The 19,355-nt window shown below is 39.6% G+C and overlaps 1 protein-coding gene across 1 annotated transcript in view; it reads left to right on the forward strand.

Annotated features, from left to right (window-relative positions):
* Positions 1 to 1,560: 1,560 nt before the first annotated feature.
* LOC128734788 (zinc transporter ZIP10) overlaps positions 1,561 to 19,355 on the forward strand; it is a 28,515-nt gene continuing 10,720 nt past the window's right edge. Inside the window, exons 1-2 of the mRNA XM_053829133.1 lie at positions 1,561 to 2,489; positions 13,263 to 13,785. Of these exons, the coding sequence (XP_053685108.1) occupies positions 2,292 to 2,489; positions 13,263 to 13,785 (721 nt within the window). The 5' untranslated portion in view covers positions 1,561 to 2,291. The remainder of the gene's footprint in view (positions 2,490 to 13,262; positions 13,786 to 19,355) is intronic.

A 19,355-nucleotide genomic window follows, 5' to 3' on the forward strand; every position in this document is an offset into this window, starting at 1 on the left:
CAGAGATATTGAAGTTTCATAGATTAGTAGCATTGTTTTCAACAAAGTTTGTTATGTTTATGGCGATAATCTCTTTACGCCACTTCAATGACGTCATTAACGCGGTAAGTTTGCATGAAGGGTATGTGAAAAGTAAAATATAGAAAAAATACATATTATGCTTTCGTAATACATTCGATTTGAGGATTCTACCAACCAAAATACATCACTCCAAAGATTGGCTGTAAAAATCAAAGCGTAAAAATCAACCGCTAAATGTTTATCTGCTTACCTTATTGTTTTGTATTTAATACCTATTACGGAAGGCCTACCACCGTCAAATGACCATCACGATATCGGATAAACTATTTCCTGCACTGGCGTCGGATTATTTCCATTTTTGTCGTTAATCCTATGCATTCCTTTGCTGTTTTCTTTGCGGTTACTTTCTTCCCTTATAAGAAACAATAAACCTATTCGAAATCCAACCAAATGACAAGTGTAAAACTTGAACAAATCATGTCAACTTTTCTGGAATTTAGGCTATGCATCAACTACATAATCTTCAGTACAATCATTTACAATAAGTACAAGATTTTTTTAAATCATTGGCACAACTTTTTGCAAAACAAACTTTGTTGAATAGTTCCTAAAATCTATGTTTCAAAGATTTGAATAATTTAATATTGTGCTAGTCTAAGTTGTTTCTTGCCAAAACCAGATTATTCAAACTGGCCAAGCTAATAATGCTGTAAAAATTCAGAAAAAATATGAATAATTTATTGTGTTGCTGTTTCGGACTATTTTTGGCGGCGTATAAATGGAGAGTGATGTAGGCGTATGAACCACCAGTTGCAGGCACTACATGGTTAGATTCCCATCGTACATCTGGCGAAAGTTGGGAGACCTACGGTGGGCCATCCACGTCGCAAGAATGCCGAAAAACTGTGCAGGGCTGAGTATGGCTCTATGCTGATAGAAGTAAGTAAGTAGGAATATTTGTTGATATTTTGGATTGCAATTGCAGTTTTTAACGCAAAATATTAATTCTGTTCAGTAGTGTTCAATATTGATGAGTGAAATTACAGTCAAAGTAATCAAAATACTAATATGATAAGCTGCAACAAACAGGTGCATATAATATTTAGGTCAGTTCCCAAAACTTAGTCTACGTGACATTTTTTTTGATTCTTAGAAGAGGAGGATTGGGAAAGGTAAAACTTTTGTATGAATCAAGATTGCCGTGCTTAGCGCAATACCATTTCATCTAGGACTCAACTGCAGCTCAATTGATTAGAGGCGATCAAATCAACTGGTAACAATCAGCCACCCTAATCCAGCTTGAAATCAGCTAACGAAACCATTATCTCCATTTCTCTCGCACAGTATCTGCATCAACCGGAATTAAATCTCTCGGTTATCGCTCACCACAGGCACAGCGTCGAACCGTCGGGTCGAGATGATCGCAGCTAGCTTTCTCATCTTCTCAATCCATAAACAAACAAGACACTGGCAGTTGAATAACGAGTTGCACGACCGTCGTTATCACTTTGTGTCCACAGCCGCCCGGCACTACAATGAGGAAGCCAAGCTGCTGAGGATTGTCTCCGAAACGGGACGTGCACAGCGTATGCCCACCTATCCACTACCCGGACGCTTCGGATATCAACATCGCATTCGGGCGCAGCCCCAGTCAGTGGCGATCGGAACGGCGACGCAGACAGTGGTCGCACCTTTCTATGGAATAACGGAATCCACGCGCTGGAAAAAAAATCGCAGAACGGGCTACGTCTGTCACAGAGAAACAGACGATCATTTCGAAAACACTGCGCGCGTTGATCGTGTTTTGAAAAGTGCTTCCTGCGTTTGGCTTTTGTTCGTCCGCATGGTAGATCGGTAGTTGATTTAGTCATGCTTCGGTAGACTTTGAATTACTTTCATTAGCGGAAAATACAGACTTCCATTCGGTAGCAGTTTGTTTTAGTGGTAACAAAACCATTACGAAACCAGGAAATATGAGTCGGTGCAGGAGTCAACAAAGAATTTAATGTTTAGTGTTTTTCATTATAGTGAAAATAAGCAACTGTGAAGTGTCTGTCATGTGTCTATCAGTTAATGCAGCTTTATCCAAATACGGTAGATGTCTGATGCAAGTGTGAATTAGAAGTGGAAATAATAGTTTGAAAAAGCCAGAGTGCAAAAGTGATTTATAGCACTCTGTGAGAAAGAATCGGTACCATCTAGAGGCTGCAAATTGCGACACTTTCGAAGTAGCATAATTTCAAAATTGTTACATAGTGCCTATTGCTATCATGATTCACGACAGATATTGGGGATGGGTGGTTGTCGGCAGTTTGCTGCTAATAGGTTGCTCACAATCAACAACCACCGAATATAGCAACAGCAACGACGGGTTGCAGTCGATGGGAACCGGTGGGTCGGCAGGCGAAAACAAGTTTCTAAAATATCTGTTCAACAAGTATGGCAGCAAAGGAGTGATCTCGTTCGAGGTAAGTCATATGCCAAATACAGGACAGGCTGATAGGAAGTGCATACATTTGTATGAATTATTTGGTTTTCCCCAAGGGAGCTGAATTAGTTGTGGATGCTCAGCTAACTGTTATTGTTTTCTGGTATGATGGAGGTTTTCCTAACTTACAATTTTATTGACTGATGCAATGAACTTTTCTGACCTAATTTATGGTTATCGCTGAATACGATTTGGTGTATCATCTTTACGATTATCTGTTATACTATACTGCATACCCAATAATTACGACATTTTACGTGCTTTTCTGATTACTGTTTTGTTTATGTTATCTTTATGTTTATATTATCGTTTTCGTGATTGTACATAGTTATGATTATCCATTATTAGAAAGAAACACTATCGGACTTAGATGCTCTCTTCTCTTAAAAAGGGTAGCGCCTAGAAGAATCATGAGATGAGCAAAACTGCCAGTCACGTATTTCTGATTAATCTTATTGTCGCAAATCTTAATCTTATTGTCATAAATAATCTACTTGTAAAAGGTTATATAAATATTAGCTTCCTTTAGCGCTTGCCAAAATAATTAGGAAACACTTTACTCATAATATAAATTATATACATTCATTCTCAACTAAATCATTCAACTGAATTAATTCATCATAAAACAAATTAAATTCAAGTTTCTCTGTAGAGGCATATTTAGCAATAATGATATTAAAAAAATGTAAACATTTGATGTCTAAATTTTATGTGTTTTTAAGTCCTCCTCCTCTCTAGCAGCATCTATGCTGGGTGGCGCAGGTTCGTGTGAGCGTCTCGACACTCACAAATTCTTGATGGTATTTGGGTTCTTGAAAAGAATAGAATGCCTTACAACTCGGCCGACCCACCCCTAACCTGCCGACTTTTGCTCGGTATACGATGGGAATCTGCCAGTAGTGCCTGCAACACGTGGTTCAGACGCTTGCACCACTCTCCGCTTTCCGTTTGTATTCCGCCAAAAAATCCGCAACACTGTTCGTTCAAATATGGCAAGTGCACGCTTATCTTCTGTCAGCAAAGTTATAATCTCAAGTTCGTAATAAGAACTACCGGTCTGATTAGCGTTTTACATATCGTTGCCACCGCTGTCCCAAAGTTTCTAGTAATAATGTCAAGGTCCTCAAAAGACGTAAGACATGTCAAAAACTATCTGCTGTCAACAGCATTTCATACTGGCGCCCGCCAAGGCATAATCTAACGCGACTGAAGCAATCGGATGTCGTCAAAAGCTACCCGTTATCTCTCGAAGCCGCACTACCGGAAGAGGGAGAGCTGGATGATGCCGCTCTTGAGGACTGTTGGAGTGCCGTGTAAACAGCCATTAACAACGTAGTGGAGAATGTCTTAAGACGTGTGGCACTGAATCTACGTAACGAATGGTTTGACGAGGATTGCCAGCTGATATAGGATGAGAAGAACGCAGCGTAGGTACAAATACTGCGTAGAGCCACCCATCAGAATGTGGAGCGATACAAACAGAAGCGGAGACAGCAAAACCGATGCTTCCAGAAGAAGAAATGCCACCAGGAGGAGAAGGAGTGCGAAGAACTCGAGCAGATGTGCCGCTTTCACGACACACGGAAGTTCTATCAGAGACTCAACGAATCTTGCAAAGGCTTTGTGTCGCAGATCGAAATGTGCAGAGATAAAGATGGAGGTATTTGGACTGATAACGGTGCGGTGAACCAAAGGTGTAAGCAGTACGCTGAATTCAGGACGCTGAATAGCATGCAGGTGGAAGACCATGATAGTGGAGTAAGTGATGCAGCAAGCATAGGAGATGTGTCACCCCCATCAATAAGCAAAGTAAAAGAAGCCATTCAGCGGCTGAAGAACAACAAAGCAGCAGTAAATGATGGCATTGGAGCGGAACTTGTTAAAATGGAGCCCGGAGTTGGCTAGCTGTTTGTATCAATCAGGATAAAAAATTTCATAGATGGCTCCAGCATAGACATGTTCTGTCAAACACACTCGACGAACCTCTGTCAAACTGCCTTGCAATCTGATTGGTCCACCTAAAAAGTCCGGTTCAGATTAACCATTATCAACCGTCAACAACAACGGAACGGCAAGAATTTATGACGTGTATTCTATATCAGCCTTAAAGTTTACTCTAAATATGCCACGTGGGGCTTTAGTGTCCATCTATCGGTAAGCATGAGCAAAAGCTAGCTGCAATGATCCATTGTTTGTCAAGATTTGAGTATCGAACGACTACCGGAGGAGTGAAAAGACGAGGTTATCTGCCCTATCTACAAGAAAGGCAATATGCTGGATTGTAAGAGCTACCGAGACATCCTTCATCGACTATCGCCAATAGCACACAGATTCATGGGAAGTTATCAGATCGGCTTCATGGAGGGTTTGTCGAAAACGAACCACATCTTCACCCTGCGGCAGATCCTCCAGAAATGCCGCGAATTCCGATGTTCATTGATTTCAAAGCCGCATATGATAGTATAAACCGACAAGAGCTATAGAAAATCATGGACGAAAACGGCTTTCCGCGTAAGCATACAAGACTTATTATGGCTACGGTGGATGGGATCCAGTGTTGTGTGAGAGTCTCAGATAGATTGTCAGAGTCATTCGAATCTCGCAGGGGCCTTCGACAAGGAGATGGTCTCTCCTGCCTGCTATTCAACATTGCACTTGAAGGTGTTATAAGAAGAGCGGGGATCGAAATGCGGCGATCGATTTTCAATCAATCCAGTCAGTTTATCTGCTTTGCCAGTGACTTGGATGCTGTTGTAAGAACATTTGAGGCGGTGGAAGATTATCACACCAGACTTAAACGCGAAGTAGAGTAGATTGGGTAGAAGATAAATTCGTCTAAAACGAAGTATTTGTTGGTGGGCGAGACCGAACGCGACAGGGCCCGTTTAAGCAGTACCGTGGTAATCGACGAAGATGAGTACAACGTATTCTTATCATTGGCGAAACACTTGCGGTCGAACAATTTAAGCCTACGTAGTTCACATTGTACATGCAAAACACTAATTAGACCGGTTGTTCTCTACGGGCATTAAACGGACAATGCTGAAAGAGGATCAGCGAGCACTCGAGATTTTCGAACGACGGGTGCTAAGAACCATCTTTCACCGCGTATCAGTGTAAAAAAGCAAAGCCACGTCCTTCAGAACATGACCCTTCTTTATCGACAGACTTCGCAACCGGTTATTAGAATATAGGAAAATTACGGGGCTAGTGCAAAGATCCTCTGCAAAGATTAACTCTGTAGCGGCACCGCCCAGTCGAGATTTGAACACACGACGGCTGGCTTGTTAGGCCAGCTTCGTACTCCGGGGCTAACTGGGTGCGCAACGGTTTGTGGAGACGAAGATTTAACCAGGAACTCGCACGTCTATACGGCGAACCCAGTATTCAGTTCGCCGTGGTTAAACTGGAAGGATGCGTTGAGCAGGGCATGTTAGAATGCCGGACAACTATCCTGCAAAAATGGTTTTTGCATCGAAGCCAGTAGGACCAAGACGAAGAGGTGCACAGCGAGCGAAGCGACAAGACCTGTTGCAGGGAGATCTGTCGACCAGTGGGTTCCCGTGGAACTAGAAACCAACTGGACCTAATTAAATGGAGGAAATATGTTACGCAGACCTTGTCATAAAACGTAAGTAAGTGATAGTAAATAACGTGTAGAGCATCCCATCCCGTTGCCGCAACCTTCTGCGCGATTCAAAAGGATTCTAGAGTGCCCTTGAAACACGTATCGCTCTCATGCATTATCCGTTATAGCTGTTCACGCTTGACTGTATCGTATGCCGGCTTGAAATACATAAAAATATGATGCGAGGCACCTTGTACCCTTGATAGTTCTGGAGGATTTGGCGGAGTGCAAAATTTTTATCCAGAGTAGCATGAGCTCCGGAAAGCCCGCCTGATACATACTACTATATGAAAGCTCTTGCTGTTGGGGATAGACGAGGTAACAAGATCTGGAAGAGCATCTTGTAGCCGGCGTTGGTCAGTGTAATGCCACGGTAATTACAGCAATCGAGCGGATCGGCCTTTTTGTAAATGGGACAAACCACGCCTTTCACCCTTTCTTCAGGTAGTTTCTACGCCGCTCAAATCCTGCAAATTATTAAATGAACCCCAATGGCTCTATTTGTCTTTGGCTGTCTGATATCTCACCGAATCTCTTCGAAATCGGGAGCCAGGACAACAATACCGTTTGTGGCCACACCCAGGTTAACTTCCGGTTAGCCTCTTTCTGTTGCTCCTCCTGCTTGTCCCTCACATATCGGTATCCTTTACGAAATTCTTTTAACTTCTCATAGAGCTTGCGCGTTTCAGTAGCCCGAAGTAGTTATTTTAGTTTTTCATGATCTTTGACCTTCTTCTGGTGCTTCCTCCTCCTCAGGACTGTGGTCAACTCATTCCGAACTCCGAGTTTACGTAGTTTTAACCGCACATGTACTGCTACTAAGTAATCCGCACCCCATAGGGAGCGTGTATCAGTGATATTCGAGAAAAACTGACCATCGATTAGAATATGGACGATTTGGCGTCAGTGTTCGTTGGTCAGGGATCTACGGCTGGCCTTGTGAATATCTTTACGAGGTAGAAAATGCTTCTGATCTCCAGGACTCAGGAAGCTTAAAAATTTGATGCAAAGTTATGATTATATGTTACCGTTATCATTCGTGTCGGTGTGCAGGCAGTGCACTATGAGATATCAGGCGGACAAAAATCAGAAAATTGACTTTCACTAATCCGCTTAATGAAATTTTCTATTGATAGCAAACACTTCAATTAAGAAAAATCCAAAATAGCAAGTCTCTAGTCGATGTTGTTTCTGAGATAGAGGCTGTCAAAGTTGAAAAACGATATGACAAATACGCTTTTTGCCATTCAAACACGTTTATTTTCAAATCAATTTTTAAACACTATTTCCAAAATTAAATCTTATGTATTATGTATCATTAGAAAGGTAATGAAATGAGCTTTCCGAAAAATGAATGGTTTAGACGGCTAGAGGAGAAATAATAATAATAAAAAGCATGAGAAGAAGGAAAATATAAAAAAATAATTTCTGCTTTTTTAGTCGAGAACTTTTTTTCTCCAGATATCTCCAGGTTAATTCCTCCTTTTGGGTTAAATCTCAGGTATATACTATCAACTTACGAAAGAATTACGTGCCACCATGCGCCACTCTGCGAAATATAGTGTTTTGAAAATTTCTAGGCACCATGGGAGATTTCAAGATTAAATATATTTCCAGCGAATAACACACACACACACACACACACACACACACACACACACACACACACACACACACACACACACACACACACACACACACACACACACACACACACACACACACACACACACACACACACACACACACACACACACACACATACACACACACACACACACACACACACACACACACACATACACACACACACACACACACACACACACACACACACACACACACACACACACACACACACACACACACACACACACACACACACACACACACACACACACACACACACACACACACACACACACACACACACACACACACACACACACACACACACACACACACACAAACGCGCGCGCACAGCTAACTGATCAACGTGAAATTATGTCAACAGAAGAAGCATTTAGTATAATCATTTTTAGAAACTAGGTTAAACAGATTTCAATATGAAGTAATTCATAGGGAGTCACCATCGAGATTTCCTCCATTCAACGTTGATGGAGCTATGAAGAAAACATGCGCCCCTCCTGCTAAGTTCATCGAAGAAATGTCTTCGAAAATTTTAAATTGCAATCCATATTGAGTGGGCTGAATTTTTAGTCCTATAGTTCTAGATCTGCTGAACTTATGGACCAATTTCGGTAAATCTTACAAAGCTTATATGGGACGAATGAATAACTTAACTGGGCTGATAAACAGTGTTACCAGGTCGATTGCCCATTTTCCCGCTGTCCAGAGGTTGATTTCCCGCTGAAATCCCGCTGTCTAGAGTCTATTTTCCGCTAGAAATTCCGCTGAATTAAAAGTTCTATTATTCTTTCGTTTCTGGTGCAGAATTAAAAATAAAATATATTCATTTCATTGATCTGCTGAAATTGAGAGGTTTCAATATGAACATTATGCAAACTTGCTGCATTCATGTTGTCGAAGTTTTCAGGAAGCTGAAATGGAAATATTTTGTTATCCCTCATAATGACAGTTGACTGCGAAATTTCGGAAGAATGATAAGATTAAGGAGTCTAAGAATACATGCGAAAATTTCGAAAGCAGCTTTTAGCACAAATTCTGTATCTATGATCAAAATCATGCAAAATTTTGTGCAACGTTGGCAAATGGTTATGGTGACAAATAAAGTTATGTTTCAATCTTTATAAGCACCCAAAAATCAAAAATATCTGTAAAGCGGCTCTTTGTTCTCGCTGATATTTTGTTTTAGCAAAAATGTACCGATTTGTTTTGGTTTTGTTATCATACAAATGCTGCGGTACATAGCAAACTATGATGTATATAGATACATATGGTAGCCTGGGGTAATATGCACCGTTTAAGGGAAACATGGTTTTTCTTTAATAAAGCTTGTAGCAAATATCAATCTTAAATACTGAGCATAATCTCGTGAATATTATTTAAAAGTTTCTGAAGCTATTATGATGAAAACCTTTGTGAAACAGTTGTTTAACAGTACCTGGCAACATATTAGACATTCGGACGTAATTGCCTGTCATTTTAAAAAAGAAGCAAAGTAAACAAAGCATTTTTGCTGAGGGTGTATTTTGCCCCGAGTAACGGGGTGCATTATGCCCCGAACTTACACAAAAAATGTTCCTGAGTAAAACAAAAGTAATAAATATCAAAACTTATGATGTTTTATCAGAATTGTGTAGCTCGAACCACAATTAATCGAATTATAACATTTACTTACCGGCGATTAATATGGTCGGAGCAGTTAAAAAGTGTTAGTGACGCGAAGCAAAAAGTGACAGGTTTTTTACAGGAAACATATCTTGGTTATTATTTACGATTGGTTTGGTGGTCTTCTTTTTCAGTAAGTTCTAATGAGTATTCGCCAGAACTCAAAAACCCCGGAGTTTTCTAATCAACAGAATATACTGAACCATCGGCCAATGCATGAGCAGAGCAGACATTAGAATGTCAATAAACGAAGTGTTTTGCTGTCAATCTCTCTTTCAGCACTCTTCTTGCCTACCAAATATCGCTAAATCGAGATCCCGCTAAAATCCCGCTGAGTTATTTAAGAAAACCGCTAGATTCCCGCTAGCCGCTGTTTGGTTATTAAGTCCCGCTGTCCGACTTGAAATCCCGCTAAGTCTAGCGGGAAAACCACTGATCTGGCATCGCTGCTGATAAACTCCATTAAGTTAAAATATTGTTAAGAATAGGGGAAAATCAGCAAAACTTAATACTTTCCGATGACAATTAAGGAAGGGGTGGGCACCACGAGATTTGCCGGAAAATTTTACATAAGGTCAGTTATATTTGATCAATTGCCAGGCAGTTTCTGAATTTCGTTCGTTTTGAGTTAGGTTTTCCAATAATGCTAATAAATCCATTTTCAAAATTACTTCGAAGTTTCGAATAATTTCAGAAGTGAAATACCATAATAATTTTACTAGTGAAATGCATTATATTGCACAAATAAATAGCACAATAGAACTATAAAAATTTGTACGAAATTATTACTTTTATTTAAATACATACAAAAGTATCCAGAACATCAAAATTTATTATGTTGATTCTATGTTGAAAATGCAACTTTTTCATTAAAATACATTATTTAGTCATAAAAATGTCTGGAAGCTTCAGGTAAACGTATTTAAACATACTTTTACTAACAATTCAGATAGAATAACGCATGCCCCGGATATACAAAACACCATATCTCCCAAACTACCAATATTGTCTTTTCTAGTTAAGTGATTCTTTTGTAGAATTTGTCTGGGGAACATTTTGAGCATATTTATTTGAAAATAAAATTGGGGGTGCTTTGAGATATTCGCATTTTTGGTTTTAAATTGCAGAAAAATGTATGATCTTGACAAATTAGATAAAAACTGATAACATCATTCGATTGCGCGGTCAAAAACCCATAGAAAAAGTATATTGGCATGTCTTCACATCAAACTGTTGCAGAGGTATTTAAACCCGAAAAATGACTTTTTTGAAAATCTGTAAAAAAGGAAGCAGCGCCACTGCTAAGGGAATTGATCAATCGGCGTATAACTTCGGGAAATTGGTTGTGGGGTCGGAATGAACAATTATGCCAACTTTGGTTGAAATCGCTGATGGTCGAATCCAAACGTTTGAGATGGAATGACCCATATTAGTTTTTCACATATGACAAAGGTAAACAGTTAAACCCTTTTCAAAATATGTTCGTGAAATGTTTGCAAATGTACTCTAACAACATATTTTAATCATATCAACTAGAAAAACGTCAAAAATCCTAGAAAAAATTCGAAAATATTTTTGTCCGCCTGCTTGTATGGAAATCCCCCATAGTGCAGTGGGCCCGATAACCGGTCTAGACGCTTTCTTCTCGTCGCCGAGGCTTCGTGTGAACCGTCCGCGTTAATGATGGTGTAGCTAAAGAAAAACAAAGCTTTGGGTATAAACTTTTTTAAGACTTGACCTTTCTTTATCGACAAACTTCGCAGCCGGTTATTAGAATACATGACAATCACGGGACAAGAGCAACTGACTCCGACAGTAACAGTGACCATGATCACTGTCCAGCCGAGATTTAACATACGTAGTTGAACAGCCTTTTAACCTCAACATGCACGTTGCCTTCCAGTCCCTCACGCGATCCTGTATTCTGCCCATCATTACAAAAACCCGTCTGAGGTCGTAGGACGCTTCACGGATCTGCTAATATTGGGTCTTGCCGCCACGGATCCTCCACGCCTTCTCGTATTTGCAACAGATCTCCTCCAGTGACATGACGCCGAATATTTCGGTGCTCTACTGATCAAGCAGCACCTAGTCGCCTCCCACGAAATTCATCTATCTACAGTTTCAGATACGAGACATCCATTCCATGTACTTATTTCGTCTCAAATGTCAATGCCAAATGCTCGAGTCGAGTTTTCTTGATATTCCGTAGTTAATTGATTTAAGTAGGTTGCCTTACTACTACCGAGTCTCATGATGAAGCTGCCATCTTAGCTGTATTACCGAGATAACACATTCTTTAATTCAGCCGTTCGCTGCGGATCAAACCCTGTTGTGAGCCGCTCCTAACCCGAAAAACAACCGCTCACTCGGTTAAGAAATCGTCAAGGCGTCAATAGCTGCCCTTGAGAATAGACACTCAAGACTGAGAAGGCTATTTCTCGTTACCACATCTAGCATTCGCATGAGTGCATCTTTCCATTTTGGTATACGACCTTAGTCTCCGCTGTGATTGGTTACCCGATCTCTGCTAAGATTGCTCGTATTCCGGCTGGTACCAAGAAGAGGTAGGAATAAGAGCTGCTAGATGAAGAGTTAAGGAATACCGGCTGGTCTCTTTTGTACCTACAGGCACAAACGCTACGCATTATCCAGCCGTTCTCCCGGAGAACTTTTGCTAGGTGTACGATGCGAATCTCGTTATGCAACTCGTGGTTCATGCGCCTACGTCACTCTCCGCTTTCATTCAAAAACCTAGGTGTCATTCAAATACAGTAAGTGTCCGTATAGCTTCTGTGAGTAAAGTTACAAACTTCGTAAGTTCGTATAGGACTACCGGTCTGATTAGCGTTTTCTACATCGTCGTGCGCCAGCGTATGCTCCTTGACCGGAACGTCTTGCGACGAGAAAAGTAGGTTCGACTTCCAGCTTGAATCCGTCGTTGAATCTCCTTACGGCAGTGACCGGAGATCCCAAATATTTGAACTCATTAAGCTACAAACACAGTTTCAAAAGCAGTTTTTATTCTCAAAACAAAAGATATGTTCACGAAAATTTATCATTGTGTATGTGTACTGCCAGATGCAAATCAAACAGTTTTTCAAACATAATTATTATTTTGATCGTAAATTCTTCTGAATTATTTAATCCTGGAAATTTTACTCCAATCCAACCACATTTTCAAAATTTTTCAAAAAATTCACAATTTATGCTGTTAGAAGTAAAAAGCGACTAATATAAATTATTTTTAACTTGTATCCAAATGTATGCAAGAATTTTCGCTAGTATCTCCCAACTCCCGTGACAATCAATTCGTCTTTTGCGTTATCAAAAAAAAAATTGATCTGAGTGAAAAAATGAAAGTTAACACAATTTTTGAAGTTTAATATTTTCACAGCAAAACACAGAACTAATCAGCAATAAATTTCTATCGTACCTCAATAACATCTTGTCCATATAACATAAAAAGCAATTTGTTTGGAATGGAACCTTTTGCATAATTAAATATATGTCTTGATCTGCATAACGCAACTCAGCGTTCTAGAAAAGGTCACTGACTGACAAATTACAGCCGATTAAATATCACCTTGCAAGTCATCCAGGATTACACTTGCCTCATACGGTTGAAAACACAACAATCTTATGTCAACAATACTGTTCTAAGCTTACTAACAGGCCGTAGGCCGACTTTGTTTTGCACATTACGCACTATTTGCATAATACGGAATCACTCATTCACGTTCACTTCGCAAACAATTTGAGTAATCAAGCTTATTTGGTCGCTTCCTGTCTTCTTTCTTTGTTTCTCACCAGGGCCTGGAACATCTGATGCACAGCCTCGGCTTGGGTGGATTGGACTTCATCCCGACGCACACGCTAGACGAGCATCGACCTGAAGGGTTCAAAACCGAAGACCTGGTGGAGCCGTTTTCGAATCCTGTCAGTAGTAATGAGCCAAAAGTGACGGTTTCATTCTCCGACCATCAGGATGGCGAGGTGGGTGTTGGGAGAAAACGGCAAACATACGCCACGGTGGCAAATACGCAAGCACCACAGACAACTGAGGTCACGCCGAATAACATTGAAAGATCAGAGTTCCACAGTTTGCATGTACCGAAGCACGACGCGATCATCCGCAGTTCGGATCAGATTCGTACGCTGAACGAAGTGCGCGCCGTGGAGGACAACCCCGCCAGCGAACCGAGAGATAAAATCAGTCGCCTAAATAGTGGCGATGACGTTGATAACGCAAGTAGCAAGTGGCACAATGAAGTGTGGCAGGAAATTATCTTTAAAGAGATTCATGATCCCCACCATCGCCATCCTCGCCGAGACGGTAAGAAACTGCGCACGGTTCTCATTAACATCTTGGTGGATAATAAGGGGGATTAGGGTTATCGACGAGCATCACGTCATGCACATCTGCTTTGAATGTACAAGAGGCATATGACAAATATAGTCACGTGCACTTGACTCAGTTTCATCGTAGTTAGGATTGGTTTAGAGGCATTAATTAAATCAGATCATCAGCAGCATGCTACCTCCTCCGGTAGCTTAAATGCGAGATTGTGTTCAACAAAGCAATCTCGAATGACACACGCTTATGAAACGTGAATTGCATGAAAATGAAAACAAAACAAAAATGTGCCCGACAATGGGTTTTGTTTGAAACAAAATCCATTATTGTCTTATCTGTTATGCTGTGATCGTCCAGTATCATCATCACTGATGATGATTATGGTGTGTTAACAGTGATGCTTTGATGGTGGAAACTCAGTCAATTATTGACCCGTTACAGTAGAATATACTTTGATTGATACACTTTTCGCGCGAACATCAAATCTCGCAAACATGTAAAATGGCTTGAGTACGAAATGTAAACAAACAAAGTGAGATCAATGCGGGACTATCAAGGAAAAATGAACTCTTACTGGGCTTAAGAGTCTAATAAATATTTAAACAGACCCGTTTTTTCAAGCTTGCGTCAGTTTGTCAAAATAAATTTAGTGTGCTAATTTAATAATATTTGTTCTACTGAATTTGTCGAAACGCATACACTTTACCAAGAACAATTTCTGCGTGAAAATCAAATTCATTAATTATTATCACGTTGGATAGTTCTTTACCCAAACTAACTCTTAAGATACTATGCATGGCGAATAATAATTGTAATGCCAAATAGATCAATTACCTCAAGAGTATGACATTGCTGACCAAAGATTAGAAAATTAAGCGATGCCACTCGAGAGTAATTTGACCTTCTTGTTGTGCAGTCCTCAACGTCTTTGAATGTTGGGCTATTGAATGAGTGAAAGACATATCAGTCACTCGCTGTTACCAAAAACTGCCGAATCATCTAGGTATTTCCGCACTAGAGCATTGGAAAGAGGGATGCTGTTTGTGAGGAAGCGAAAGTCTTATGCAAAATTTCTCGATTATCCGTTCACTATGCGATTGTGTGATTCGACATTTGGATATTGCATCGCGAAGCTAACAGTTATTATCACACTTGGTCACAACAGACGGAAACTACTGCAGCAGAAAGTTATTAAGGCCAGTGCAAATCATTTTCAAAGTTTTTGTCCCCCCCCCCCTGGAAATTGGGTTGAAAAATCGAGGGGCAAAAAAATAATTTGTAAAATATGAGCTAAATTTTTAAATTTAATCATTTTTAAAATGAGTGTACGAGTTGAGTTTACGCTTCTAGCATGATATAGAAATAGAAATTCAAACAGCGGAATTTCCGAAAATAGCATAGCATAGCATAGCATAGCATAGACAACCGTACACATCATGGGTGGCTGATATGATGTACACGTAAGTACCCCATACACCTGGCCATGTCCTTACGATTGTAGAAATGGGTACGTTAGTTGACCACCTACTTTAAGAGGATGCGCAAAAACTCATGCAATCTTCATAGGTGTTCTTGTACCCAGTAATATACGATATGAATAAAATATTAAAAATAAAATTAAATGTATGCTCCCATGGGAAAAATAGAACTATCTCACCATCAATCCTTCGAATGAAAAATAATTACGTCAGTTTCCATCATTCTAATATCCAATAATTAATTTAATTTTTCCTTACGATATCCATGTGCATTATTTAAGGTTGTTATGGTTAGAGTCTTAATTGTATAATAGGAGGTGCTTGATGAGCTAAAACGAAACAAATAATTAAAATAACTTATTATACTTACCTGCTACCTAGACCGTGTGGCTTAGCCGTCTGCATCTGGGAACCACGCGGCATCGCACCTCCTAGCTTAGCTACTCAATCGAGTATTATTGGGTATGGCCACGTGGAGGCGCTAGGTAGGAGCTTGAACAGCGGAATTTCCGAAAATCGGCCAAAAAAATTTCTTTCGTTTTTGTCTTTTTTTCGTAGATTTTTGCATGGAAAATAACAATGTATATATTAAAAGCAAGAATAGATTTGGTTTTCACGTTTAAACTTTAAATAAAAATGTCTAAAATCCATTTTTTTTTGCTCGATTAGAAAATTCTCTTTGTTTTTTTTCGCACCCCACCCCCCTCCCCCCCTTCAATGGCCCATCACCGAAGGGACAAAAACTTTTTTAAATATTTGTAATGGCCTAACTATGCTTGGCAAAACTATAAATGAAGAGCAAGGCGTAAGGATCATCAAATTTTCACTATTATTACTACGTTTGACCTTTTGACCACCTTTTGGCGTTAGGCCATAACTTCCGTTTCAAAAGGAATTTGCACTTATTGCGGAGTTTCCACCTATTTAGAGTCCCACGCGAAAATTATTAGCGGTGGTTATTTTCTACGTTTACCACGCATGCTTGCAATTTAGCAATTTGAACCATCAGTTTTTCGTTATTGCCTCCCCACTGAACCCCTCCTTGCTTGACAAGCATATTTTCAATGTATTTAGTAAGTACAGGATAATTATTATTAAAAAACGAATTTGCGTAGGACTCGTTAAATTGCTGTCAGGTGCAATACGTGAAGACAAAAAAACATTGTCAATGTCGAGCCATATTGTACAGTTAGGACCACTGCTGAAATTCCAAGAAACACGTGTTGAAGAGACTATGAGAGACACAAAAAGAATGAATTCCTTGAAAAAGGGCCCATATAAGTCCAAATATCTTAGTTTTAATTACATTTTTACGAAATTCGGGCGAACTTGTAAAATCAATATTAATACGATCGCTTTTTCCAAAGTGCACTACTGCAATGAAAAAAACAACACCAATTCAGGTTTTTATCGTATTAATTTTGCTTTATTTCATAACATTTGACGTGACTGACGTTCTTTAGAGAATATTGTGCTTCTGCGCTTAAAATTAAGGTGGCCCAATCTTGACTACACAAGAGGCCCGACCTTTACAATAAGCACTTTTGTTGCATATCGCCGTACCCCCCAAAAACCTTACTGGCCGGGATTTTCCAATGGTCTTCGTAATATATTTTCAATGTTTATCTTCATATTTACATTTTATGAATCACTAGCTGACCCGACCAAGGTTAGTCAACTCACCTTGGACCCGACAAACTTCGTATTGCCACAAATTAAACTGTGTTGTACATAAATCGTGAATCTCGGATGACCTTTGTCACAACCTTGAGTTTTGCAAGTTTCATGGGTTCAAGGGTGTTTTAATATACAAATTTTTCTCACAGTAAAGTAGAAAACAACTCCCCCCATTGCTTAGCCTGATAAAATAAAGCGGATAGCATTTAAATATTCGCCATCATTACAAACCATTTCGCCGAATATCATTTTGCGGAACACAAATTCTCGGTTGACCATAACGCGGAATATAGAGTTTCACAGAATACCATTTCGCGAAAAATCTTACGCGGGATGTACCTTTTCACGGAAAATCTTTTCGTAGAAAGTAACATTTCGCAGGGGGGGCCCAACTGAAGGAAAGTAATAGAGGTCAATAGATCTAGGAAAATAAATAAACCTAGATAGAGGAAATTTGTATTTCATTTGTATGGGACCCCCCCTCCTAAAAAGGGAGAGGGGTCCTAATTCATCATAGAAAAAATTCTTATCTCCAAAAATACCCACATTTAAAATTTTGTTTCATTTGCTTGATTAGTTCTCGAGTCATGCTGAAATTTGTGTTTCATTTGTATGGGAGCCCCCGTCTTGGTGGGGGAGGGATCTATAACCATCATAAGAACCTTCCCTGGCACCAAAAACCCCTACATGCAAATTTTCACTCCGATCGGTTCAGTAGTTTTCGATTCTATAAGAAACATAGGGACAGACAAACACGAAACCATTTTTATAGGTATAGATTTCTTAAATAAAAGTTCAATGACCTTGGCAAACTTTTTTTTATAAGGTTTAGTACGCGTGCCTTGAATACGCGATTGAAACTCACAATCAGGGATGGTTCGATCACTTTGACTCAATTTTGATTCATTTGACAGTACCGTCTCAGCCGAGCCAAATATGACAATGTAGAACTAGTTCTAATCTACCATTTTTCTGAACAAAGTTTGTTTGTAGTTAAGGTGCTACAACGCTAGTAACTCATCAGTGACTAAATGAACGTTCATTTAGTCACTAACAAGATACTAGCATTGTATCGCCGTAACTACAAAAGATACAGCAAAACTTTATTCAGTAAAATTATAGATAATAACCTGTTCTACAAATGTCCCATATATATCTTTGTCATATTTGATCCCGTTAAGACGGTACTGTCAAATCAATTAAAATTAAGTCAAAGTGATCAAACCATCCCTGTTCACAATATTGTGAAAAGTTAGCTGCCACAGTAAGAAGTTTTACAATGCTTGTGCATAGATAGCCCAAGTTACTAAAATCGTGATAGCTGGACTATAACAGTGGCCCAACGCTAACGACCCTACTTCCCTACCCGCATTACCCTACTTCCAACCTACATCTTAATCAATTTGCTTTATCATCAAATATTTGGTTTAAAAATTGTGTTAAACATATAGGTAAATCTTACACCTGATGCAAAATGGCTTAAATGTGCGTAAATCGTAATATATTGAACTAACGGGTGGCAACTAAAATTTTGGATTTTTTTCGCGGCCCTCATGCTCAACAGCAAACGAGCTCAGAGAGAAATGAGAGTACGTATGTGTTAGCTCTCTCTCTTCTTTTTTTGTTAATATTTTTTGTTTTGTTTATGCTTGCCCAGTTTTGCTAAAAATGGCGTCGAAATAAGAAGAAGCATTTCGGGAGTGCGTTGTACACTTCTATGAACTGCAACAGAAATCTCGGCAAAAAGTATACGGCACAACATTTAAAAAGCAAATATGTTGCGGCTTCGACTGTTTACCATATCCTAAGATGCCCAACAACTATTCGCAACCAAGGTAGTGGAAGACCAGCCAAAATTATGGACGCAGAAGGACATCGTTCTCTTTCTCGTTCCTTCAACAACAAGCCCTCTGGTTTGGCTATCAATTAAGATACACCAGACGAATGTTTGGAGAAAATTTTGATCCCGTTTCTACAAAACCATCATACAGATGGACAATACGTGTTTTGGCCGCCTTACACAAAAAAAACACAATCGTTCCTGAATATCCATTCGATCCCATTTTTACCCAAGAACCACGACCCGAAAAATCTGTCTCAGTGCGCCCAATCAAAAATTTCTTCGGGATTTTGAGTTCCTTGGTTTACAAACATAACTGGAGAACCACGAATTGCAAACAGTGGATTGGTAGAATCAAGAAAAGCAAAGTTGACATGAAAGCCGTACAACACTCCTGTTTCGACGTCAACCGAAAGCTTCGCCGAACAGCCGGTTACGGACCGTTTTCAAATGTACACTAATTTTTTTTCAACAATGGATAATGTATCTTTAATTTCGGTAAATCAGATCTTCTTCCTGTATCTTTGTCTTTTTTTGACAGCTTGAGAAAAAAA

The sequence above is a fragment of the Sabethes cyaneus genome, chromosome 2, assembly GCF_943734655.1.
Source record: "Sabethes cyaneus chromosome 2, idSabCyanKW18_F2, whole genome shotgun sequence".
In the NCBI taxonomy this organism is placed as follows: domain Eukaryota; kingdom Metazoa; phylum Arthropoda; class Insecta; order Diptera; family Culicidae; genus Sabethes; species Sabethes cyaneus.